The following is a 23,993-nucleotide window of genomic DNA, read 5'->3' as shown; positions in this document are numbered from 1 at the left end:
GTAACTGGGCCTGGGGTTCAGGCCCGGGAGCTCTGGGGCACCTTTCCAGGGAGGATAGCTCTTTTCTGGCCCCAAGTCCTTTTAGCAGGAGCTGAGGTGGCCTGTGAGATTCCTGGCCCTTGGCGACAGCTGGGGCCTGTGGGAGGAAGGGCAGCTGTAGAACCCCCAGCTCAGTGGAGTCCTGCCCCCCCAACCCCCGCCAGTGCACTGCGGTGCCAGCTGGGCCGAGACACGAGACACGAGAAACGAATCACCTCATCCTTCTCTTCGTCTACAAGGGAGGCCATACAGACCTGTGGGGGAGGGGGACAAGCAGGGCAGGCTTAGCTTCCTTCCCCAAGTGGGCTGGGCCGCAGCTGGGGACAAGGCAGACCCATGTGCAGTCGGGGCAAGCAGTCTCGGGGGCAGGGCCAGTCCTGGGGCTGGGGCGCACGGGGCCTCCGGGCACACATGGGGTAAGGCTGCTCTCACTCCTCCCCTGCCCACAGCTGCAATTCCAGGAGGACCTGGAGATCACACACATGTACTCGGCGGAGGGTGAAGAGGTGCAGCTGTCCTCCTCCATCTACCCGTCCAGCAACGTGGAGGACTGGCTGCGGGAGGTGGAGCGCAGCATGAAGGCCAGCGTGCGGGACATCATCGAGAGAGCCATCAAGGCCTACCCCACGGTGAGCCGTGCCTCCCATCCCAACACAGCCTCGGAGACCCCCTGCTCCTTCACACAGCCGCCTGCCTGCCTGCCTGCCTCGTCCTCGGGCTCTGCCTTGACCCTGCTGCTCTCAGTGAGCCAGCCACAGGATCTCTGGGGCAGGTGGTCCTTGGGGCCACTGGAGGAGGAATCTGAAAACGTTCCAAAAAGTGAGACGTGCCCCTGATAATGACCAGCTATTGTGGTTGTGTTTTAAGCACTCACTGTGCACCTGGCCCGGCGCAGGGCCTCCCCCCACAGCACCTCTCTCAGTCCACGGTCAGCTCACCTGTGGGTTAGTTCAGAGACGCTTTCTGCCCAAAGGCATGTGATTTGAAAGTGGCAGTGAACCCAGGACTGTGTTCCCCGATCCTAGGCTCCCATCCCTCTGCTTCAAGGTCTCCTCCGCTGAGGAAGTGAGGACTTGGCCCAAACTCCAGAGGCCCAGAGCGTAATGGCTTCTCTCCTTCTGAGGCGGAATTAACTACTTGGGCCCAGAAACACAGAGGAAGTTTAAGCAAAAAAGAGGATGCATGGTCAGGGCTAGCTGCCGCCTGGGTCAGCCCTACCTGTGTTATCTTTCTAGATGCCCAGGACCCAGTGGGTTCTAAAGTGGCCTGGCCAGGTGACCATCGCCGGGTGCCAGACCTACTGGACCATGGAGGTGGCAGAGGCTCTGGGGGCCGGTAACCTCAGTAACCAGCTGTTCCCCCAGCTGGCCCGGCAGGTCTGCTCCCCCCATCCACCCCACACCCTGGGAGAAACTGCTCCCTCCGGGGGGCTTCCCTATATTGATCCTGGAAGGGGCTTGGAGTTAGATCCAAGAGCAATAGGTCAGACACTCCTGAAATGAGTGTCTCACAACCCGCCACCCGTGGGAGGGTCTGGTGGTCTGAGGAGAGCTCTGAGGCCAGGCAGGTGCCCCTCTCCCAGTGGTCAGTGAGGGAGCCACACGTCTGGGGCCCTCCTGCACTGTCTCATGGGCTCTCCTTGCTCTGTGCCCCGGCTCCTCACCACACGCCTTCCTCAAGCTCCTTGCCAGGCTCTACCACCTGGCCCCTGAAGGCTCACAAGTCTCCGCATGCTACAGGGAGGCAGACGCCATGCATGTGCCTCTGTTTTTATTTGCTTTCCTGCCAGACTTCTCATGTGACCCATGCCCCGCCCCCCCCACCCCCGCCTCATTCTGAGCCCCTTCCCATCCTAGACCACCAGGAGCCCCCAGGATAGAGAGGTTGTTCCTGGAAGCCCACCGTCTGTGCACGGGAGGGGAAGCCTACCTAGCTCGACCATGCCAATATGTGACAGTGTCCCCCCTGCTCCCACAGCTCAGTGACCTGGTGGCCCTGGTGCGGGGGAAGCTGTCCCGCATGCAACGGGCCGTGTTGTCAGCTCTAATTGTCATTGAGGTCCATGCCAAGGATGTGGTGAGCAAGCTGATCCAGGAGAACATAGTCAGCGTGAACGACTTTGAGTGGATCTCGCAGCTGAGGTGAGTATGCAGGGGCCCCTGGCCCGGTCACATCCATGGCCAGGGCAGGGTGGAGAGTCAGTCTCCAGTAGGCCCTGAGACAAGCTGGGCGGGGCACCTTGATGCCCTCCTTCCCCGCCTCTCCTCGGCCACATGCCCTACCCAGTGGCCCATGGTCCCCATGGTCCGGGAACCTATCTCCCTGCAATGCCAGGTACTATTGGACAAATAACAACCTGTACATCCGGGCTGTGAATGCCGAGTTCATCTATGGCTATGAGTACCTGGGCAACAGCGGGAGGCTTGTGATCACGCCCCTGACAGACAGGTGAGCATCTCCCTCCCCATGTACCCTTCTGCCCTGGCGCCCTCCCTCCAGCTCTGGCTGGCCCGAGAGTCTGGGGACCATGAGGCCCAGTGAGTCCATGCTGGGCCAGTCCATTAAAACAATGCAGGGTTAGGAGCACGGGCTTCCAGTTCAAGACCAATTCTGTCCCTCTGCTGGGCGACCTTGGACAGCTGACTCGACCCTCTGTGCCCCAGTTTCCTCTGCAGCCTCCTCAGGGTGGTTATGAGAATTTCATGAGCCGAGGTGTAAAGCTTTTAGCACACACATGGCACTCAGGAAGCATCTAAAGGGTATGAACTTTACTAGTTTCATCAGTGAAAGCTGCCTTTCAGGGTACCAGAGGAATTGACTTGGGAGAAAGAACAGGCAGCCCCTCTATAAAGTGAACCACTCCCTAAGTCTCCGGGAGTCCTGAGGAAGGAGTGTGGCCCATGCCTACCTCCTCTCACTCCTGCAGGTGCTACCTGACTCTGACCGGGGCCCTGCACCTCAAGTTTGGGGGCGCCCCTGCTGGCCCGGCTGGCACAGGGAAAACTGAGACCACCAAAGACCTGGGCAAGGCCTTGGCCATCCAGACCGTGGTGTTCAACTGCTCTGACCAGCTCGACTTCATGGCCATGGGCAAGTTCTTCAAGGGCCTGGCCAGGTGAGGAAGTGCATGAGGGTGGCGCAGGGCAGGGCAGGAAGGCTGACCTCTCCCAGGGACGATGCCTGAGAGGAGCCTCACAGGATGGTGGGGGGGACAGGAGGGAATAATAGTCAAAGGCTCAGCCCCTGGTGGGCACTGGGGTGGGGTGGTGGGTGGTGGGAATATGGCTGAGCTGGCCAAGGTGGCCGTTGGAGGCTTCCTCCCAGCAGAGTCACAGGGGGCCCTTGGAGGTGTCGGGTGGGCCCTGAACTCCCGTCCCCCGTTGTCCTTCCCTCACTTAGCGCTGGGGCCTGGGCCTGCTTCGATGAGTTCAACCGCATGGATGTTGAGGTGCTGTCGGTGGTAGCCCAGCAGATCGCCACCATCCAGAAGGCTCAGCAGCAGCGGGTGAGCGTCACGGTGCCCCTCCAGGTTACCAGCACGTCACGTCAGCTGGCCCCGGCACGCCCACGCTGCCACGGGCTCCCCGTACTGGCGGGCGCCAAAACCTGGGCACTTGGGCCTGCCCTGAGCCCACACTCTCTCATCCTGCAGGGGACCAGGCAGTCCCACTCCCCCGTGTGGAACTGTCCCTGAGGGGCTTTTGTAGCCAGTCAGGGAGCCCCACGTCCCTGTGCCACTCTGGGGGCAACTTCCGGGCCAAGCTGCTGTGGATGAAGGGATCCCTCCTACATCCTGACCCTTACGGGAAGCTCCAGCCATTTGTCCTTTCTGTAGCCTCATTCAGAGGGGCCAGAGGTCTCCTCCCAGCGACAAGAGCTGGGAGGCTGGCAGGAGCCCAACCCCACCCCAGTAGGGCTCTGGGTCCTAGTCAGAGCTGAGCTTGCCCACGTCCAGGAGAACCAGTGTCAGGACCTGGGGGGTGGGTGTCTGTAGCAGGAGATGCGTGAAGACCTCAGGGAGCCGGGACCTCGGAGGCCACCAGTGCCCACCAGGACCTGAGGTCTTAGGCCAGATCCTGAGAGAGGAGCCAACCCTCTCTCCTGGGCTGAGCAGCTCTAGCCAGGACAGGGCTTCCACAGGGACAAGGGGTCCCATCCAGAGAGGAGGCGGGTGAGCCAACCCCTTCCCCCTGTAGGTAGAACGCTTCATGTTTGAAGGCGTCGAGATCCCACTTGTGCCATCCTGTGCGGTGTTTATCACCATGAACCCAGGATACGCTGGCCGGACCGAGCTGCCCGATAACCTGAAGGTGAGTTCAGGCACAGGGTGGCCCAAGGGGCTTCCCAGGGTACTGGAAAGCCCGGGGGCTGTGGCCTCAGAGGTGCTTAAGTGCTTATACAAGGATTCCCTGGGGGAACCCTCCTGCCTGGGGGTGCTGAGACCCACCCCCCAGCCATGGAGAGGAGGCCCCAGGCTTGTCCTCAGGCTTGGGAGAAGTCGGGCGGGGGGTTCAGGTCCACACGAAGGACCGGTTTCTAACGGCAGAGCCGTCCAGCCACAGGGGAGAATAAGCAGCCTCAGCCACGGCGGGTGAGGTGCAGAGGGGAATCCAAGCATCGGTGGGGCAGGAGGGCAGTGAGCCTGCCTTCCGAGGCCTGAGGACCACTGAGGACAGTGAGGTCCAGAGAGTCGGCAGGGCTCTGGGAGGGGAGGCCTGCCTTTCCATTCACACGGGCGCCCCATGCCCCAGGCGCTCTTCCGGCCTGTGGCCATGATGGTTCCGGATTACGCCATGATCGCAGAGATCTCCCTCTACTCCTTTGGCTTCAATGAGGCCAGTGTGCTGGCCAAGAAGATCACAACCACCTTCAAGCTGTCTTCCGAGCAGCTCAGCTCGCAGGTGAGGCCCTGCCCCCACCAGGTTCCGGGTGTGAGAGCCACCGTCTGCCCTCCGTGAGCCCCGTGAGATAGGAATTACATCCCCACTCCTCAGCTGAGGGCTAGTTGGGTCAAGCATTAGGAGACCAAGAGCCACACAACCCAGGGCTGAAGAGCGAGCACACTGGGTCTTGTGGGACCAGAGCAGGACAGCAGCCCCCCGCCCCGTGGGCCTTCCACTCAGCGTGCTGAGCCCAGCTTCCGGGGGCAGCCGCCATTGGTACAGACCCCAGCACTGCTCGCTAAGCTTCCCTGTTTGGCTCCCTTCTCAGGCAGGCTTCCCCTCTGCAGTGGCAGAGATGAGCCTAGCTCTAGGCTTACATGCTAAGTTCTAGAAAAAGTCCCCGGTGTCATCCTAATGGGCCCTCTCTGCATGACCTGCTCCTGCATGAACACCAATCATTGTGGCCAGGGGGAAACCATGCTGCCTTTGGCCGTGTCCCCCACCCCCCCACCGCCAAGCCCATGGGCTGGAGGAGTTGTGGTCTGTTACTGGGAAAAACAGCAGCTGCCCACCACAGCGCAGCCTGGATGCCCGCACCTCCACACACCTTTCTTACCATCCACTTTCAAAAACGCTACCCTCCCATTAGACCGACTGTACCCACATGGTTCTGGAAATGTAGAACCTTAAGCGGCAAGTCTAGCCCAGTCACCTCATCCTGCTCCAAGTCCAAGACTTCTGGGAAGTGTGCTGGTTTGCGGGTCAGGTCCAGATGTAGCTCTCATGGTCTGGCCCCATGGGGGAAAATGATAAAAATTTAACCATTTCCAACACACCTACTATATAATGGAGAGAAACAGAACAAGCAGCAAAGAAGGGAAAAGCCACAGTGGTATGGCCGAAAGGGTGGGTCTGGAGAGACGTTGAGACAATGTTAGAAGGAAGCTCAAAGGCCCTCCGGGCCAACCCTGCCTTCGCTCAGATGGGAACCCCTTCTTTCATGTTTTGAACAAACCTGAGTATGTCCCTGCCCCTGGTACAGTGCTGAGACCGCAGGACTCTGCGGGGTCGGACCCGCACAGAGTCCTCACCCTCAGGGGCCAAGAGTCAAGCAGGGGATGCGGACTAGGTAGGCCTGGGAAGGGAGAGGACCACTGGGATGGTAAGGAGAAGGTGCCGGAGGCATACAGTCGAGGGCACCTGGCTCAGGCTGGGGCCTGCAGGGGGTGTGACCTTGCAGCTTCCAGCTGGGTGAGGGCCAGGTACCAGGCGGGGAGGCAGAGCGTTCCAGGCAGCGGCCCCCTAAGGCACAGGGCCCACCCGCCCCTCCTGTGCTGTGGTGACAGGATCATTATGACTTCGGGATGAGAGCTGTGAAGACCGTGATCTCGGCTGCCGGGAACCTCAAGCGAGAAAACCCCAGTATGGATGAGGTGAGCTCCATCTAGAGGAGCCCGGGGAGCGGGACTACAGGAGGGCGCCAGAGGGGCCGAAGGCATGTCTGACCCGGGTCCCCTGAAGGCTCCACCGGCCTCTGCTGCAGGAACTGATATGCCTCCGGGCCATCCGAGATGTGAATGTGCCCAAGTTCCTGCAGGAGGACCTCAAGCTCTTCTCTGGAATCGTATCAGATCTGTTCCCCACCATCAAGGAGGAGGAGACTGACTATGGCATCCTGGACAAGGCCATTCGCAAGGCCTGTGAGAACAGCAACCTTAAGGCTGTGGACGGTGAGCCGCTGGCCCCTGCCCTCGCAGTCCTGGAGTGGCTGCCCCGGGATCCAGCGCAGGGGCGCAGAGTCGGGGCAGTGCTGCCTCAGGGTCGCTCACACCTGGCCCAGCATGTGGCAGGCTGGGGCTCTCGCCAGGCAGTCCCCAGGGTAGGGCAGGTGACAGATGTGTAGAAGAAAGCCCTCTCTCCCACTCATGCCCCTGTCCCCAGACGTGGGCGTTTTCCCACACCAACCGATTCTCCGACACCGGTTTTCCACTGGCTGTCCCGCAATTCGGCTCAGTTCTGACACTAAGCAGAGTTACAAGTCACAAGTAGTCACAAGTAGTGGGTCCCCAGGTTACCCACAACTTTTCGGCAGCTTGGCTACAAACCAGAGGTTCCCACGACCCCCTTTTTAGGTTTGATCGTTGGCTACAACAGCTCCCAGAACTCAGGGAAACACGTTTACTACTTATTATATAATAAAGGGTATGAGAAAGGATACAGATGAACAGCCAGATGAAGAGATACATAGGCTGAGGTCTACCCCCTTGGAGTTTGGGGTGAACCACCCTCCCAGCACATGGATGTGTTCACCCACCAGGAAGCTCTCTAAACCCCATGCTCTGGGGCTTTTTATGGAGCCTTCATCATGCAGGCATGATAGATTATTATTATCAATTATTATCCACTTCCAGTCCCTCTCCCCTCTCTGGAGAATGGGGGAGTGAGCCCAAAAGTTCTAAGCGTCTAACCATGGTTTGGTCTTCCTGGTGACCAGTCTGCTCCCAGGAGCCCAAACCAAGAGGTGCCTCATTAGAACAAAAGACATTCCTAGCACTCAGGAAATAACAAAGGTCTTGGGAGCTCTGTGTCAGGAACCAGGGTCAAAAACTAAGTATCAGAAAAGAAGATTCTCCTAGCATCCTACTTACAATGGTTTGAGGAGCTCTGTATCAGGAACAGGGGGCAGAGATTAATGTATCTTTTGCTGAATATTTTACAGTAGGGAAGCAGATCCTGTCACCTCCCTGAGACCCCCTGCTTAGCCCCCTCCCCTTGTGGGCCCCTCTTGGGCCTTGCTCCTCCCCAGTAGAGGCCCTCCTCTACCCCATCCTTACCTGCCTGGGGCAGCAACGGGGTTTGATGCCATCACTGGGGGAAATGGTGAGCTATGGCCTGCCCACGCCTCCTGCCCCACCACACCCCAGCCCATACTGTCCTCTTTTGGAGCAAAGCATATTGCTCTCATCTAGGACTTGCTCACAGTCCCCGTGGAACACAGCCCTGGTGTTGTTGGGCTAAGGAACGTTTGAGCCTTTCTTGAACCAGCTTGTTACAAAGGCCGCCGCACCGATGGAAGAACTCTGGGGGATGCCGCCCTCAGGCTCCCTCTGACCCCAACCCTCTTTCCTGATAGAAGGCGGGGGTCTCAATGCAGCCACTGCGCAGCCATGCAGCTCCGGATCTGGTCCCCCCATCCCTAGGCCGGGGGACCTTTCCTCTCCTCCTAGAGCCTCCCTGCCAATCCTTTGTGGAGTGGGGGGACGCTCCTCCCGGAAGTCACACCTGGCCACGGGGCCACCCTGGCTACACGGGGCCCTCCTCTGGGGCCTGGTGTGCTCCTCGATGCGAGGTCTGCCCCCCACGCCCTCCACTGTCCTTCATTCCACAGGGAACTCTGATGCCACTTCCTGCCCGCCAGGTCCCAGTGGGCTTGTCGGATGAAGCCTCAAAACCTCCCTCGTGGCCTCGGGTCAGCTTAGCTATCACTGAATAATTGGACCTTGTCCCATTAGCAGGGCCTCCCAGACATGCAGGGCCACAGCTCCCCCCACCAGCTCCCCAAGCCGCTCTTGAGCCAAAGTGAGACGCTCATTCCCTACCTGCGTGGGTCTGGCCCTCTGCCTACAGCGGGCAGCTGTCCCTGGTCAGTCGCAGCTCTTGACTGACGCTCCGATTTTGTCCCTGGGATTTTGCCATGTATTGGCCACCATTTCCTCAGGGTAGTGCTTTCAGCAGGCCGGGGGGAGGCTTTGGGGCTGGAGTTGCTTCTGGGGCCTGTGACAGCTGACACTGAGCAGGTCCGTGCCAGTTGGACACCCGACCGACGCATGGTACGGCATAATAGTCACGGTGGCAATCATGGCTGCCATTCACGCAGTGTGCCTACTCTGTGCCCGTCCCTGCGCTGAGGGCTTCACCTGCCCCCACCTATGAGGTAGGTATATTGCCAGCTGCATTTCCTAGATGAGGAAACCGAGGCTCAGGGTGACCCACCTGAGGTGGCCCAGCAAGCTAGTGGCAGAGCAGGACCCAAGCCCATGCTCTGCCCCCGAGCTCCACTGCCATGTCCCTCCAGGCTTCCTGACCAAGTGCATCCAGCTCTACGAGACCACGGTGGTGCGGCACGGCCTCATGCTCGTCGGGCCCACTGGTTCTGGCAAGAGCAACGTAAGTGGACCCAAGCCAGGCAATTCACTACCCAGACAGGGGCCCGAGAGGTGGGTGGGGCCTCGGCAGGGGTCTTGGGCCCCATTTGTACCTCTGTAGCCTCTAGAGTACCCTGCCTGCCCCCTGTGGCCTGCAGCCCACTCCAGCCCTGTGCTCTGGAGAGCCAGGAGGCTCATTCTTGGGTGGCTGAACCCCCAGTGTTACAGAGTCCTGGCAGCCGCCATGACCTTGCTGAAAGGACAGCCGTCCATCAGTGGCGGCGTGTATGAGGCCGTCAACTACTATGTGCTGAACCCCAAGTCCATCACGATGGGCCAGCTGTACGGAGAATTTGACCTGCTCACCCATGAGTGGTGAGTGGTCCCGGCCCCTCTCCAGGGACCAGCTTGCGCCCAGACCTCTGGGGGCTGTGGGCCATGGGCCTCCCTCCCCTAGCCCAGTGGGAGGTCAGGAGCTCAGGCTCTGGAGCCCAAATGCCTGGGACTCTACTCACCACCGCACTTCCTTGCTGAGTGACCTTCCTCCCCGCCGGGCCTTGGTGCTGTCATCTGCAAAGTGGGAATAATAATGGCGCCATGATTATGGTAAGGAGAAAACGAGCTTGATATAAGGAAGATGTCTGGACAGCGTGGCACGTACCAAGTCCTTAGTAAATGTTGCCTGCTGTCGTGACCACAGAGGGCTGGTGGTCCCTCTCAGGGCCTCCACCCCCAGGAGGACATATGCGTATCAGGGAAAGTGCGCTCGTTGAGCTGGAGAAGGGCAACTAGGTGGAGACCCTCCAAACATCAGCATGTGGGAGGATTTTCTCTGGGGCCATGCTGTTTCTCTGGGGAAGTGTCCAGTTTCTGTGGGGGGTTTCTGCTTGGCTCCAGTGTTCTGGGGTGTGGACACTGGAGGGGGGCAGTCACCCATCTTTCCAAATGTGACTCTGGCCTGCTTCCCCGTTTCTAGTGAAGGGTCTCATCCACGCCCACTCCAGGCTCTTGTGTGCGTGGGTGGGGGGCCTGGGGATCAGACCAGAAAAATGTCCCCCTACCCACCACTTTCCCAGGCACTTGGTGCCTCTGAAGCCTGAGCCTTCCTGGGTTCTGTGGCAGGACCTGGATGCATCTCATGACCGATCCCTTGCTTTCTCTGCTGGGTCATTTGCCCCTTCTCCTTCTCCTCCCGTCTCCCAGAACTGTGTGGACCCCCATTTCTGCTGTTGCCTCCTCCCCCATTTCCTTTCTTTTCCCCAGTATGTCACCTTTTATCTTCCTTTAATATAACTTTAGTGGAGATTCGGCAGAGAAGGAACAAACACACATTTTAATAACACCATGTTACACCAAAAAGTCCCATTTTCCCCATTATTGTTTTTAAATGAATGAAGATATTAAAGAGAAAAACCCCAGCAGAGCAGGGCCAGACCAGCAGCCGGGTTTCCCTGGGAGTCAGCTGTGTGCGGCCCTGTCTCCCCCTCCCCCTGATGGCTGCAGGACAGACGGGATTTTCCCCTCCCTCATCCGGGTGGGGGCCACCGCCTCCGACACCAACAAGAAGTGGTACATGTTCGACGGGCCGGTGGACGCTGTCTGGATAGAGAACATGAACACGGTGCTGGACGACAACAAGAAGCTGTGCCTCAGTTCTGGGGAGATCATCAAGCTCACAGAGGTCCGTCTACCTGTCTGCCTTCCCAGCTCTCCTCTGCAGCTGAGCGGCCCCGGGGGCCACAGTATGCTGGCCAGCCTCATCCCTCTCCTTCTCGGGGCCACGGCTGCATCCCAGGCCATCCCCAAGCTCCCACACCTTGGCCATGTTGGGGGTAGCTGCCCAGGGCTGCCCTTCTGTAGACCACATTCTGGGATGCGCTGGGCCCAGGTCGGGGACAACCACCCACTGCTCTCCGGCTGACTCTGCCTCGTGCCTCCCAGGCCCACTTGCAGCCATGTGGGCCCAGTCTGGGTCAGACATCTTAGCAATGTGCCAGGAGTCTGGGAGACTGGCAGTACACGCCTGTCCCCAGGGCCACCTGCCTGGTGTGTGAGGTGCAGTTCTCAGACAAGGAGGGCTGTCACCCGGTATTAGGGCCGTTTGTGGTAGCTACACTGAGCTGATCTCGAGCCCTTCTGAGAACACCTGGAACTTCTGCAGCATAGCATACAGCTCTCATCAGATAGTTCCAGGGACCCCCAAGATGCCCTGGTCCTAGGCTGGCCAGAGAGCAGTCAGGAATCTCCTGACTTTTGTTCTCCTCGTGGCCCCAAGGAGAGCTATGTTAGCTGAAGACCAAGGGGTTCCTGAGGCCCCTCCAGCCCACCACTGCTTCTGGTCCACAGCCTGTCCCACAGCCTGCCCACAGTTGCAGGATGGGCAACCCCTCCCTGTGGCTCTGCGGCCCTTTTCCCGGCCCTAGGAACTGGCGGCCGGCCCACTCACATGGCTCCTCTTGGTCCCAGGCGATGACCATGATGTTCGAGGTGCAGGACCTGGCAGTGGCCTCCCCAGCCACAGTGTCCCGCTGTGGCATGGTGTACCTGGAGCCCAGCATCCTAGGGCTCATGCCCTTTGTCGAGTGCTGGTTAAGGAGGCTCCCTGACTTATTCAAGCCCTATGAGGAGCAGTTCAAGGCCCTCTTTGTCTGCTTCCTGGAGGTAAGCGAGGCCACCGTGTGCCCGGCCCAGGTGGGGCAGCAGCACTCTATGGCCACCAGCCACAAGAGCCAGGTGCTCATCCCCTGTAGGGATCCATCACTTTCGTCCGGCACTCGGTAAGGGAGGTGATCAGCTCAACCAACAGCAACCTGACCCTGAGTCTCCTCAAGCTGCTAGACTGCTTCTTCAAGCCCTTTCTGCCGAAAGAGGTACAGCTCTGAGCAAGTGGGGCTGGGTGCCTGCTCCTTCCTGTCCCTGCTCTCTGTGCCTGGGCACCTGAGGGCCCTGAACCTCAAGCCCAGCTTCCTGGAAGAGAGATTCAGATCGGCTCACCTGGGTCATGCGGTCACCCCATCCTGTCTGCTGCAGAGCACCAGACCATGCAGCAGAACCCAAGGATGCCCCCTTCCCCCGCTTCCTCAGGCTACTCACCACTGGTCTTGCCTGGGCCTGATGTGGTCCCCACTGTCCCCAGGGCCTCAGGAAGATACCTGCCGAAAAGCTGAGTCGCATCGCGGAGTTGATTGAGCCCTGGTTCATCTTCTCCCTGATCTGGAGTGTGGGCGCCACAGGGGACAGTACCAGCCGCATCAGCTTCAGCCACTGGCTCAGGATCAAGATGAAGATAGAAAATGTGAGAGGTGGCAGCCCCCAGGCTGGGCTCCCAAGTCCCAGATGTGTGTGCTGAATGCTGGGTGCTTTGGGGCCGTGCACTCAGCCCAGGCCCCCAGGGATAAGCAGCCATGCAAAGTCCTGGGCCTCACAGCCTGGTTTTCCTCTGGTCCCTCGCAGCTGACCATGCACTTCCCGGAGGAGGGGCTGGTGTTCGATTACAGGCTGGAGGACGCAGGCATCAGCAGCACCAATGACGATGAGGACGAAGATGAAGAGGGCAAGCAGGTGAATGCAGGCCTGTGCTAAGGCGGCAGGACAGGAAGGGCCCACTGGGTGGTGGCTGTCCTCGATGAATAATGACTACTGAGAGGAGCCCATGCTGATGGCCACAGGTCTCAGGTGGGGGGTATTTGCATTACCTCATGGATCCTCACAGACCCACAGTGTGGTTATTATTGTGCCCAATTTCCAGACAAGGAAATTGAGGCTCAGAAGAGCCACACCCAGCTAGTGGGTGGCAGAGCCGGACTTGAACATGGGACTGGGAGATGTTGGCATTCCTCCCTTCCCAACCATATGCATTGCCTCCTCCATGTTGATGCTGAGCCCAGGGGTGGCTGCCTCAGTTCTACTTAAAAGTCCCATTTTCCTAGGGGCAGGGTGCCCTTAGGGTGGGGCAGCAAGCCCTCCTGGCCTGCCGTGGTGTCCCATCCCTCCTATCAGCCAGCGAGGGCTCCGGGAGCCTGCTGTGCTTCCAGGATCAGGACCCCAGCCCAGGACGAAGAGGAGGCAGAGAGGCATCTGCAGAGAGGGCCACTATGCATGGTCCTGCTGGGGTCTCAGAGGGCACCTTTGAGTCTAACGTCCCCAGTGTGACCTGTGGTTTGACCGTAGCGAGCCCCCTCATGAAAGGAGGTCTGCAAGCTGGGTCAAGGCTGTGGGTGAAAGAATTCATACAGGTAGGGATGGTTGGGGAAGACCAGGCTGGGGGATCTCTCCATATCCCAGTGATGCCAACACTTACGGTTCTGGCCCACACACCCTTGGATAGCCTGAAACCAAATAGCAAAGGCCTTTGACTTCTGGGCTGTCCAACTGCCAGAACACCTCCCTGATGCCGAGACCTAGCAGTCCCTAGGAAGCCCCCCACTCCCAGTGGTTGGTTCTGGGATTCCCCACCCTGAGCAGAGAGGAGGGCACAGGGCTTCCTGTTTCAGTCCCAAGCAGCCCCTCGCCTGGGCTCTCTTGCCATGGCCTAGCAGTGCGTCTCCTTGTCCTCCTGGTGCACTTGGCCAGAGCGGGGTGCGGTGGGATGGGGTTCTGGGCCCAGCCCAGAGCTGCCTGTGCTTCCAGGTGGCCTGGGTGAAGTGGATGGACTCCTCGACTCCATTCACCATGATGCCAGATACCAACTACTGTAACATCATCGTGCCTACTATGGACACAGTGCAGATGTCCTACCTGCTGGACATGCTACTCATCAACCACAAGCCCGTGAGTGCCCCTGCCGTGCCCTGCCTCACCCACACCAAGACCCAAGTCGGGGGGTGGCTGACCTCCCACACTGTTGGGGGGGGAAGCCCCTGCTGTGTGCCAGACCTGGTGAGAATCTTGAACACGTGATCCCCGTTCTCCCAGGTGCTGTGCATCGGGCCGACAGGCACGGGGAAGACCCTCACCATCTCCGACAAGCTCCTCAAGAACCTGCCGCTAGAGTACATCAGCCACTTCCTCACCTTCTCAGCCCGAACGTCAGCCAACCAAACCCAGGACCTCATCGACAGCAAGCTGGACAAGAGGCAGGCACCTCCTTCCTTTCTGTACCCCAGTGTCCTGCCAGCTTGGCTCAACCAGCTGTTTACCCAGCTCCTCACCAAATTGTACTCTTGGGTTTGCCAAAAACTTCCTAGAGGGCCCTGGGTGCTCTTGCAGACTGTTCTGGAGCCCTCATCCATCAGGAATTCCTAAGCCCCGCCATGGGTGCTTGCCCTGGGCTGGGTACTTGGGTGGGGCTTGATATACATCTGCCTGGGAGGCAGGACTCAACTTGAAGGGAGCCCAGACTCGGGGCAGCCAACATGATGTCCCAGGATGTTCAGACTGGGACGAGGGGCTGCTCAAAAGGTTTCACAATTCATAGGAAGCTGAAGGCAGTTGCCATCCTGCCACCCCTGGATTCCCAGAGGACCTGGTGCCAATGGGTGCTGGGCTCACGCAGCCCCTCCCCCACAGGCGAAAGGGTGTGTTTGGGCCGCCCCTGGGGCGCAACTTCATCTTCTTCATCGATGACCTGAATATGCCAGCCTTGGAGACATATGGCGCTCAGCCACCCATCGAGCTGTTGCGCCAGTGGATGGACCACGGCGGCTGGTATGACCGCAAGGTCATTGGTGCGTGCCGGCTGGCCTGGGCCAGCGGGGTGCGGGCTGGGTGTGCTGGGCAGGGCAGGTCACCCCATCCATGAGGCAGGGTAGGCACAAGGCCTATTGCCCACAGTACTTTTAGAGGGTCCAAAGAAATGTTTTGATTTCTTTTAAAATCACCAGAAAAATGAACTTTCAAGGGTCAAAGAACATTTTTATTGTATAATATTAATATATTTGTCTTTATTCCAATACTGTTATAAATTAGCATTTTTAATATTTTTTATAGAGGAGGAGGCCCTTGAAGGCCAAGTGCCTAGGGCCCACAAAAAGTCATAATTCAGCCCTGGGTAGGGCCCCCTCCTGACTTCCTGCCTCCACTCCAGGAGCCTTCAAGCACCTGGTGGACATCAACTTTGTCTGTGCCATGGGCCCCCCGGGTGGAGGCAGGAATGCCATCACCCCACGGCTGACACGCCACTTCAACTACCTGTGCTTTGCCGAGATGGACGAGGTCAGCAAGAAGCGCATCTTCTCCACCATCCTGGGCAGTTGGATGGGTAAGCACCAGGTGGAAGTCGGGAAGTCAGGGAGGCCCTGGGCAAAGGTAGAAGCCCAGGCCAGGTAAGCCACTCCTAGGACAGCTGGGCAGCTGCTGGAAAGGGTGGGGTGATGGAGGCACTGACCTCAGCCCTGGCTTCACCCTTTGGCAAATTCATGAACCTCCCTGAGCCTCAGTTTCTCCATCTGTATAATGGGCAATGACATTAGTGACCACCATCCCAAGTCATGGAGGTTAAATAAGACACTGCATGTAGCATCTAGCATGAAGCCTGGCACTTGGTGATTGCTGAATATATGATTTATACATACGTACAGTTAGGCATTCACCTGCATAAGTACACACGTGTATGTTAGTATTTGCCCAGAAAAGCTGGTGGAAGGATGTTACTTTTATAAATCAGGAAAAAACACCAAGATAGAATAGACAGAGTGGTCCTGATCTTCCGCTGCATCAGGGTGCAGTTTTCCCCCACCAGCCCACCTCCTGTCTAACATACACTCTGACCTTTGAACTCCCCTTGGCACTGCACCAGGCGTGGGTGATGGGAATCAGGCCTTCCCTCCTCTGGCCTGGCCTGCCCTGCCGCCAGTGGTGATAGGCCAGAACTTGCCTACAGGCCCAGCTAGGGGTGGGGGCCACATTGCTCTGAGAAGGGGGGTGGGTGCTAGGTGGCTGCTCTGGGAGCTGTCCAGCTTGGCCCAGCTGGCCAAGGTGGGCAGCAAGGGACCCACCTAACTCTGAGCCCCATGTCTCTCCCTCAACCCAATAGATGGACTCCTCGGAGAGAGAAGTTACCGGGAGCCCGTGCGTAAGTGCTGGCCTGGACAGGGCCTGGATGGCGCGGGGCGCTGGTGCCTGGGTGAGCCCCAGGCTCCAGTTGGGTGTGGCCGTGGCTGGGTCCCCGTGGCCACAGAGAACCATCCTTGGGCTCACGTGGGGACCTTGAGCTACTGCTAGAGCAAACGCCTTCATAGGTTCATTCAACCATTCACATAGCAGTTAGTCCTTCACTGCCTGGGCTAGGTCTGACCCACAGTAAAAGCGAGGTAAATGTGAGTTGAATGAATGAATAAAGGAATCCAACAAACTCCCACCCTGTGTAAAGAAGCAGAGGCTCCCAAGAGGCCGGCCCTATCCAAGGAGCAGGCATCTCTGGTGTGGCAGCCTCATGCAGGGCGGGTCTGGCGGTCATTGATTTCCCCCATCTTAACAACAAAACACAAAACAGCCGCTCTGGGCCCCTTCCCACCCACCCTGGCCGTCTCTCCATTCCTCTGCTCACACTGACAGCACAGCTCAAGAGCATTTTCTCTTCAGGCTGGCATCACTCCCCTCCCCCTTTCCCTTGTGCGTCAATACTCCCCAGAGAGTGTCCTTGTCACCACTGGAGTCTTGTGGCCCGACCAACGGTCCGCTCTTGCAGTCCTCACGTTCCCGGGCTATCACTGTCGCTGGAGGGTGGCCCCTCCTTTCAGCTCAGGTCAACCCCCTATCCCCATTCCCTCACCCCACCCACCATCCCGTCCAGCCCTCTAGCCATGCCCGCCTGAGGGACCCATTCACATGTTCGCTGGGATCACACTCCTCCTCGCTCAACTGCAGGCAAGAGCCCAAGTCCCAACACTGGGACCGCCTTGTCACCTCTCTGCTCTCACCCCCTCCTCACTGGTCCTTGGCACCCCAGGCCTCAATACACTGGCTCCGGTTCCAGGCCTGCTCACACCTCCCTTGTCCAGCTCTCTGCTCCAGCGTCCCTCCTCACCAGGCCTCACCTAGCACTATGTCACATGTCCCCAACCCTGGCTTCCCGACCACTGCTGTCCTGTGGCAGGCCTCTTAATGGCACTCCACTGTCCACGCTGCTGCAGATCCCTGCAGAATGGCGGCTGGTGGGTGAGGAGTGTGTCTGTTGGGACCACCCTCTGGACCCAGGACCTAGAACAGTGCCTGTGTTAATTAACTGATGAGCCCCCCTTTGGGGCTCATGAGCCCTCCTGCCCCTTCTGTACTTGTTTTCCACTCCCTCTGCCCCAAGTTCCCACAGCCCCACAGGGCAAGGCAGTAAGGGCCCCGCCCAGCACTGACCCCGTTACTATGCCTGGTTCCATGGATGTGCCCCAGTGCCCGACAGCCTTGGTAATGAGGTGGTAGAAGGGGGGAGCTCAGAGCAAGAGAGTCCTCACCCCAGGCTGGGGGGCATCAGGAGAGCTTGTGAAGGAGGTGGCATCCAAGAGGGGCTGAAGGCTGGGTGGAACCCAAGCCCGCAGGCTGGGGCGAGGGCACCTGGGGGAGAACCCAGCACTGGCAAAGCCAGAGAGGTAGCATCCACAGAGGCCATACAGGGAGCCCCCGCCAGTGTGACTCAGGCCCACCCTCCTGTTCCCACAGCTGGGGCCCCCACCATCGCCCACTTCACGGACCCCCTCGTGGAAGCCACCATCATGGTGTACTCCACCATCACCTCCCAGCTGCTGCCCACCCCGGCCAAGTCCCACTACACCTTCAACCTCAGGGACCTCTCCAAGGTCTTCCAGGGCATGCTCATGGCCGACCCGGCTAAGATCGAGGTGAGGATCCAGCAGGCTCCCTTCCCCGTGTCCAGCAGAGGAGAGCCCACAGTGCCCTCACAGTCCTCCCCAGCCCCTCAATTTTAGGGCTTGCTACCACTCCAAAACTGCCCAGCCTTGATCTGGCCAGGCCCTGAGTGGGGCGGGGGGCAGGCTGTGCTCCAGCCCCCTGCTTTCCTACAGCTGAGCCCTGTCTTGCGGCTCAGATCCATGCCTACGATGGCAGCAGTGATGGGGATCACACAGAAGGATCCAGAGCAAGGCAAAGGAGAGAGAGAGAGGGTTCCAGGTGGAGGCCCTGTGTAGGAGAAGACTGGGGAGGAAGAGTGAGGGGGATGCACGCGAGGAACCAGAAGCCCAGGCGGACGGAGCAGGACTGTAGCAGGGAGTGGGCTGTCAGGGTGCTGATGGGGCTGGGCAGCTGTGGGAGCCATAGGGTCCTGAAGGTGGTGGGAGCCCTGGGGGCTGGGGGTGGGGGACTGATTTGCCCTTGGAATGGGGGCTGGATGGGTCGGTGTGTGCAGAGCCTGGGGCCGGGGAGACTTGGTGAACAGGACAGACGCCAGCCCCGGCCTTGCCAAGCTATAGCCAAAGAGGTAGAAAGAAGGGCCTGGGGGCTTCCTGAGGGCCATCCACTCACCCAGGGGGAGGCGGGAAAGCCGGGATAGAGACGGCAGCAGACACAGAGATGGGAGCCGAGTCAGAGGGGCTTGCTGGGTGGCTAGCGGCGGGGCGTCGGGAAGGTGTAAGGAGAACCAGGCGTTCCTCCCAGGCTTAGGGTTTGAGCAGCCGTGGGGCCCTAAGGGGAGAAGCTGAGGACCATAAAGCGGCCGGCTCCCAGCAGGCACCTGGGCAGCGTGGAGCCGGGGCAGAGGGGCGCGGGCAGGGCGGCGTGGAGCCGGGGCGGAGGGGCGCGGGCAGGGCGGCGCGGGACGGGGTCTGGGGGCCAGGGGGCAGGCGCTGACGGGGCGGCTGCAGGACGGGGTGCAGCTGCTGCGGTTGTGGTACCACGAGAGCTGCCGCGTGTTCCGCGACCGCCTGGTGAGCGACGAGGACCGAGGCTGGTTCGACAGGCTCCTGGAGAGCTGCATGGAGCGGTGGGGGGTGACCTTCGTCGAGGTCTGTCCCTTCCAGCCCATTCTCTACGGGGACTTCATGTCGCCAGGCTCTGACGTCAAGTCCTATGAGCTCATCACCAACGAGAACAAGGTGAGGGGCCCCGTCGCTCTGCCCCCAGGCCCCGGGCCCCCTGCAGCCCTGCGAACAGACCAGCGCGCTATGACCGGAGGGTCAGGACTCTGACTCGGAAGGCCAGCCCTTGCCTCTGTAGGTCCCGTTTCCTCGCCTGTCTGAAGGGTGCGGCAGGCCCTGCTTGGCCCGCCTCTGGGGACAAGCCTGTGCTTCATCTGGGACAGGCTCTGTAAACATGGACGTGCTGGCCTGTTGGAAGGCTATCATCTCGCCCACAGAGGGGCGGCAGGGCCCCTGGGGGCACAGGTCTGAGTCAGGACCCCAGGGAGGCATGCAAGAGACCTCGTCAGAGGCCTCGGAGCTGCATGGCTGGAGTGGGCCTCCCGATGCTTTCCCAGTACATACATCCCGTCCTCGGTCCCAGGAGCTCTCGCGAGGGCCCCGGCTCAGTGTACCTGGTGAGGCCCAGAGGAAACAGGCAGGGCTCTGACCCCGCCCCCCAGGCCTCTAGTATCCCACAGGTCTGGCCTCGTTTAGGTCTGGCTTCTGAACAGGTCTGGCTTCCCGTTCCCCAACACTCAGGTGCCACTGCCACAGGCAGGGGCAGGGTCCAGGGTGGGCTGGACTCAACCCCATCCCAGTGTAGCATCCTAGAAAGTGGTCAGTCCTTCATGCCCAGGTTACTGTCAGTTGGGGTGGATGTTTGGAGGGATGGCTGGGACCGCGGGCGGGGGGGCCGGCCGTTGGGTGGGTCAGGTGCATAGGGCCGTACCCTTCTGAAGCCAGGCCCAACACCCCTCCCTACAGAGGAGCAGGGCTGGCCGTGGGAGGGGGTGTGTTCTGTTGGGGGTTCTAGTGCACAGGGATAGAGGGAGGACCCAGATCTCCCCATCTCCCTGGCCCCAGATGATGCAGGTGATTGAGGAGTACATGGAGGACTACAACCAGATCAACACAGCCAAGCTGAAGCTGGTCCTCTTCATGGATGCCGTGAGCCACATCTGCCGGATCAGCCGCACCCTGCGCCAGGCACTGGGCAACGCGCTCCTGCTGGGCGTGGGGGGCAGCGGCCGCAGCTCCCTCACGCGGCTGGCCTCGCACATGTGAGGGCCCCGGGCGTGCACAGCTAGGGGAGCTGGGGCCACCCTGGGCCAGGTCCCCCAGCCATGGGCTTCTGAACACACTGGGCAGGGGACCCAGGCTCCAAGGAGAAGCAGCAGCAGTGCCCTGTGGCACTGTGGGGAGGGAGGCGTGGCTGCAGACCAGGAGGAATTCCTAGACGAGGTGGCCACGGCCTCCTCTCAGGATCAGAGCTGGGAGGATGGAAGCAAAGGGCTTTCCCGGCCATGGGAACAGCTTAGGCAGAGGTCTGGCGATAAGAGAGCAGGTTCAGGGCCTGGAGCATCTACAGATCTGCCCAGGATGGGAGCCAGACTCCAGATGGCGGGGGTGGGGTGTGGGCACCCATCACTTGGCACTTGGCCTCAAGCTCTGGCACGCCTCCACCCAAACTCCTGTCTCCAGGGCCGAGTACGAGTGCTTCCAGATCGAGCTATCCAAGAACTATGGCATGACTGAGTGGCGTGAAGATGTCAAGAAGATCTTGCTCAAGGCGGGCCTGCATGGCCTGCCCATCACCTTCTTGTTCTCCGACACTCAGGTGCCACTATCACAGGCAGGGGGCAGGGTCCAGGGTGGGCTGGATACAATCCCACCCCAGTGTGGCATTCTAGAAAGTGGTCAGTCCTTCATGCCCAGGTTACTGTCAGTTGGGGTGGATGTTTGGAGGGATGGCTGGGACCCGGGGCGGGGGGCCCACAGTTGGGTGGGTCAGGTGCCTGGGGCCAAACCCAGCCTGTCAGAGCTAGGGAGGCACAGGTCACTACTGTACCCCAAGGGTAAAGAAGGCCCCTGGCACCATGGCTGACCACGAGTGGTACCACACTCACTGGCCAAGGACTCCCCACCTCAGGACTCGTGCCCGAAGCACTGTGCCCATGATGCCCCTTTTGGGGGCTGCTCCCTCTAGAGCTCCCTAAGGGGGAATCCTGTCCCTAGGTTTCTAAGGGGAAGGGAGGTGGTGGCTCTGGGGTCTCAAAACAAGTAGAGCAGCACTTAAACCTGGCTGGTGGTTGAAATTGGGCCAAGCCCTGAAATGTGTCCCACTCTGTGCAGGGTCCCATCTGTTCCCAGCCCTGCCTCTACCCCCAGGGTCCCCTCATGTAGTCTGGCAAGGACCTATTTCTGCCTGTGGCCTGGTTTCCTCCTGTGAGGAAACTGAGGCATGGGGAGGCCTGGAAAGTGAGAGTAAGGTGCCACATCTCCCACCCAGGACCCAGGGCCCTTCCACAGCCCAGTGGTGATGATCAGAGTCTCTGCTGTAGGGCAGGCCTGGCTATAAGCCCTAGACTGTGAGTTGCGAGGTCACCTATATGACCCTGAGCTTCTTGGAGCCTGGTATGATCTGTAAAATGGGGCTGCTATGAAGATCCAGGGAGACAACACCCAGGGGCCATCATTAAAGCTTAGCTGTTGTACTCTCATCTCTCCCCAGATCAAGAATGAGTCTTTCCTGGAGGACATCAACAATGTCCTGAACTCGGGCGACATTCCCAACCTCTATAGCTCAGATGAGCAGGACCAGATTGTCAACACCATGCGGCCCTACATCCAGGAGCAGGGCCTGCAGCCCACCAAGGCCAACCTCATGGCCGCCTACACTGGGCGTGTGCGCAGCAATATCCACGTGGTGCTGTGTATGAGGTACGGGCAGCCATTGTGGCCATGCAGGGACGGCCCCCGGGCCTGCCATGAGGAGGGTCCTGGGCTCCTGGGGGTGGAAGTCAGTGGCTCATTTGGCCTCCTGGTCCCCCAGCCCCATCGGAGAGGTCTTCCGAGCCCGTTTGAGGCAGTTCCCCTCCCTTGTCAACTGCTGTACCATTGACTGGTTTAACGAATGGCCGGCAGAGGCCCTGGAGTCTGTGGCTACCATGTTCCTGAATGAGATCCCAGACCTGGAAGCCAACTCTGAAGTAATTCGAGGACTGGTAGGTGTCTTGGTGAGGAGGAAACTGTCAGGGGGAACTGTTCAGGTTTGGGCTTACAGTCACTGGGGCCTGGGTGAGAGTCCCAGGCCCAACACCGATGGGCATTGGGGCAGACAACTTGACCTGTTCTAAGCCTGTTTCCTCATCTGTATCATGGGAGTGCCACAAGGTTGTCATGGTGATATACGATTGAAGACCACAGATGGCCGGGGGGTGGGGGGTGGGGGCTAGATTTGCCTGGTACAACCTGAGAGAGTGATGGTCACCTGGGGGCCAAGAACTAGAGTGAGCCTGTTTCCCTCTCCAGCTATGCTGAGGCCTTGGGCCCTCTGTTCCCCCAGGTCCAGCCTCCAAGGGGAGAGGGGGTCCCCCCTTAGGACTCTCAGAGAGAGGCAGGTCTTGGGAGCTGTGATGGGAGCATAGGGCCAAGATCTGGGAGACACCCGGGTCCACGTTCAGAGGCAGCTCTGCCCTTAACAGATGTGTGAACTTAAACGAGCCCCTTGACTTCTCTGGGTTGTAAGTTTTTCTTCTGCAGAATAGGTGATCTTGACCTGGAGGTTATGAGGATCATGGGAGACAGTGAGTGTGAGAGGCATTGAGGTTCCTACATGTGGCCCCCTCCTTGGGACCAGGCTGCAATGGCTTCAAGGGCACCCTTGCGCCCTGTCTTTGCTGGGGGCTCTACAAGGCTGGCATCAGTGGTCTCCCACCCCGCAGATCCAGGTTTGCGTATATATCCACCAGTCGGTGGCCAAGAAGTGTGTCGAGTACCTAGCCGAGCTGGCCCGTCACAACTACGTGACCCCCAAGAGCTACCTAGAGCTGCTTAATATTTTCTCCATCCTAATTGGGCAGAAGAAACAGGAGCTGAAAACCGCCAAGAACCGCATGAAGAGTGGTCTTGACAAGGTGGGCCAGGGTGGGGCTTTGTGGACAATGGCTAGCAGCCCATGGTTCTGCGTACTCTGGCTTAGCTCTGACCTGGGGAGGCCCAGCCCACCCTCTCAGTCAGCAGCCTGCAGTGTTTAAATGGGTAGCTTCCTCCCTTACCAAATGAACAAGGGCAAGGCCAAAGCAGGTCACCCTACAGATTTTCAGGGGACTGCTCCCTTCCTCCAGGGCTCACTGGGCAACAGGCCACAGCCTCTCACTCATGAGTGAGGGCCAGGCAGCCCTGCAGGACCCTCTCCCCAGTCCCCTCCACACTCGGCTCTCTTTCTGGTACCCTGTCACACCTGATTTCCTCTCTGTGCCCCCCATCCACCAGCTGCTGCGTACTTCCGAGGACGTGGCCAAGATGCAGGAGGAGCTGGAGATGATGCGCCCCCTGCTGGAAGAGGCTGCCAAGGACACCGTGCTGACCATGGAGGAGATCAAGGTGGGGGGCGCTCCCTGGCCCTCTTCCCTGACGTCTGACCATGTCTGAGGATGCTAGGGGTCCCCATGCAACCATGAGGTCGCTGGCTGCCTGACCTCTGCAGGTTGCTTAGCTTCTCGGTGCCTGTTTTCCTCAGTCAGTAGTCCTTTGTTTATTCAACAAGAGTTTGCTTGGAACCTCTTCTCTGCCAGGCCCTGCACCAGGGCAGGGGATATGGTGAAGAGCAAGACAGGCAACCCAAACCCTGATAATCACAGCAGGGACAGAGTGGCAGGCCGCCGCGCGCAGCGGCCACCCCCAGGCGTGAAGCTGATCATAGAGGCTATGTGCATCATGAAGGGCATTAAGCCCAAGTGTCCCTCTGAGTCTCCATGAGATCCCCGAGTTCGCGGGCCGGCTGCGCCAGCAGACATCTCAGATTCGCAAGTTCGTCAGGACAGCTTCCTGGTAGAAGTAGTCACCTCCCGCTCTGCAAAGTCACTGTATTGCAAATGTTTCCAGCAGATGGAAAGAACGTGATGTAGGGGAGCGCCTTT

At 59.5% G+C, this 23,993-nt stretch overlaps 1 protein-coding gene across 1 annotated transcript in view; it reads left to right on the top strand.

Moving 5' to 3' along the window:
* The window catches only part of DNAH1 (dynein axonemal heavy chain 1), a 76,047-nt gene that overhangs the window by 38,739 nt on the left and 13,315 nt on the right, over positions 1-23,993 (top strand). The window contains exons 25-54 of the mRNA XM_078077386.1: positions 489-668; positions 1,275-1,415; positions 2,017-2,180; positions 2,374-2,487; positions 2,966-3,154; positions 3,439-3,544; positions 4,236-4,349; positions 4,791-4,940; positions 6,269-6,355; positions 6,466-6,652; positions 8,998-9,089; positions 9,288-9,442; positions 10,571-10,748; positions 11,534-11,728; positions 11,818-11,937; positions 12,204-12,362; positions 12,521-12,628; positions 13,697-13,837; positions 13,982-14,142; positions 14,576-14,733; positions 15,093-15,266; positions 16,041-16,079; positions 17,660-17,838; positions 18,817-19,047; positions 19,936-20,132; positions 20,554-20,689; positions 21,584-21,792; positions 21,905-22,076; positions 22,797-22,988; positions 23,347-23,457. Coding sequence (XP_077933512.1) covers positions 489-668; positions 1,275-1,415; positions 2,017-2,180; positions 2,374-2,487; positions 2,966-3,154; positions 3,439-3,544; positions 4,236-4,349; positions 4,791-4,940; positions 6,269-6,355; positions 6,466-6,652; positions 8,998-9,089; positions 9,288-9,442; positions 10,571-10,748; positions 11,534-11,728; positions 11,818-11,937; positions 12,204-12,362; positions 12,521-12,628; positions 13,697-13,837; positions 13,982-14,142; positions 14,576-14,733; positions 15,093-15,266; positions 16,041-16,079; positions 17,660-17,838; positions 18,817-19,047; positions 19,936-20,132; positions 20,554-20,689; positions 21,584-21,792; positions 21,905-22,076; positions 22,797-22,988; positions 23,347-23,457 — 4,539 coding nt within the window. The remainder of the gene's footprint in view (positions 1-488; positions 669-1,274; positions 1,416-2,016; positions 2,181-2,373; positions 2,488-2,965; positions 3,155-3,438; positions 3,545-4,235; positions 4,350-4,790; positions 4,941-6,268; positions 6,356-6,465; positions 6,653-8,997; positions 9,090-9,287; positions 9,443-10,570; positions 10,749-11,533; positions 11,729-11,817; positions 11,938-12,203; positions 12,363-12,520; positions 12,629-13,696; positions 13,838-13,981; positions 14,143-14,575; positions 14,734-15,092; positions 15,267-16,040; positions 16,080-17,659; positions 17,839-18,816; positions 19,048-19,935; positions 20,133-20,553; positions 20,690-21,583; positions 21,793-21,904; positions 22,077-22,796; positions 22,989-23,346; positions 23,458-23,993) is intronic.

This window comes from Halichoerus grypus, chromosome 1 (assembly GCF_964656455.1).
Source record: "Halichoerus grypus chromosome 1, mHalGry1.hap1.1, whole genome shotgun sequence".
NCBI lineage: Eukaryota > Metazoa > Chordata > Mammalia > Carnivora > Phocidae > Halichoerus > Halichoerus grypus.
The sequence above is the reverse complement of the archived record's forward strand: the minus strand, read 5'-3'. Positions and strand labels throughout refer to the sequence as shown.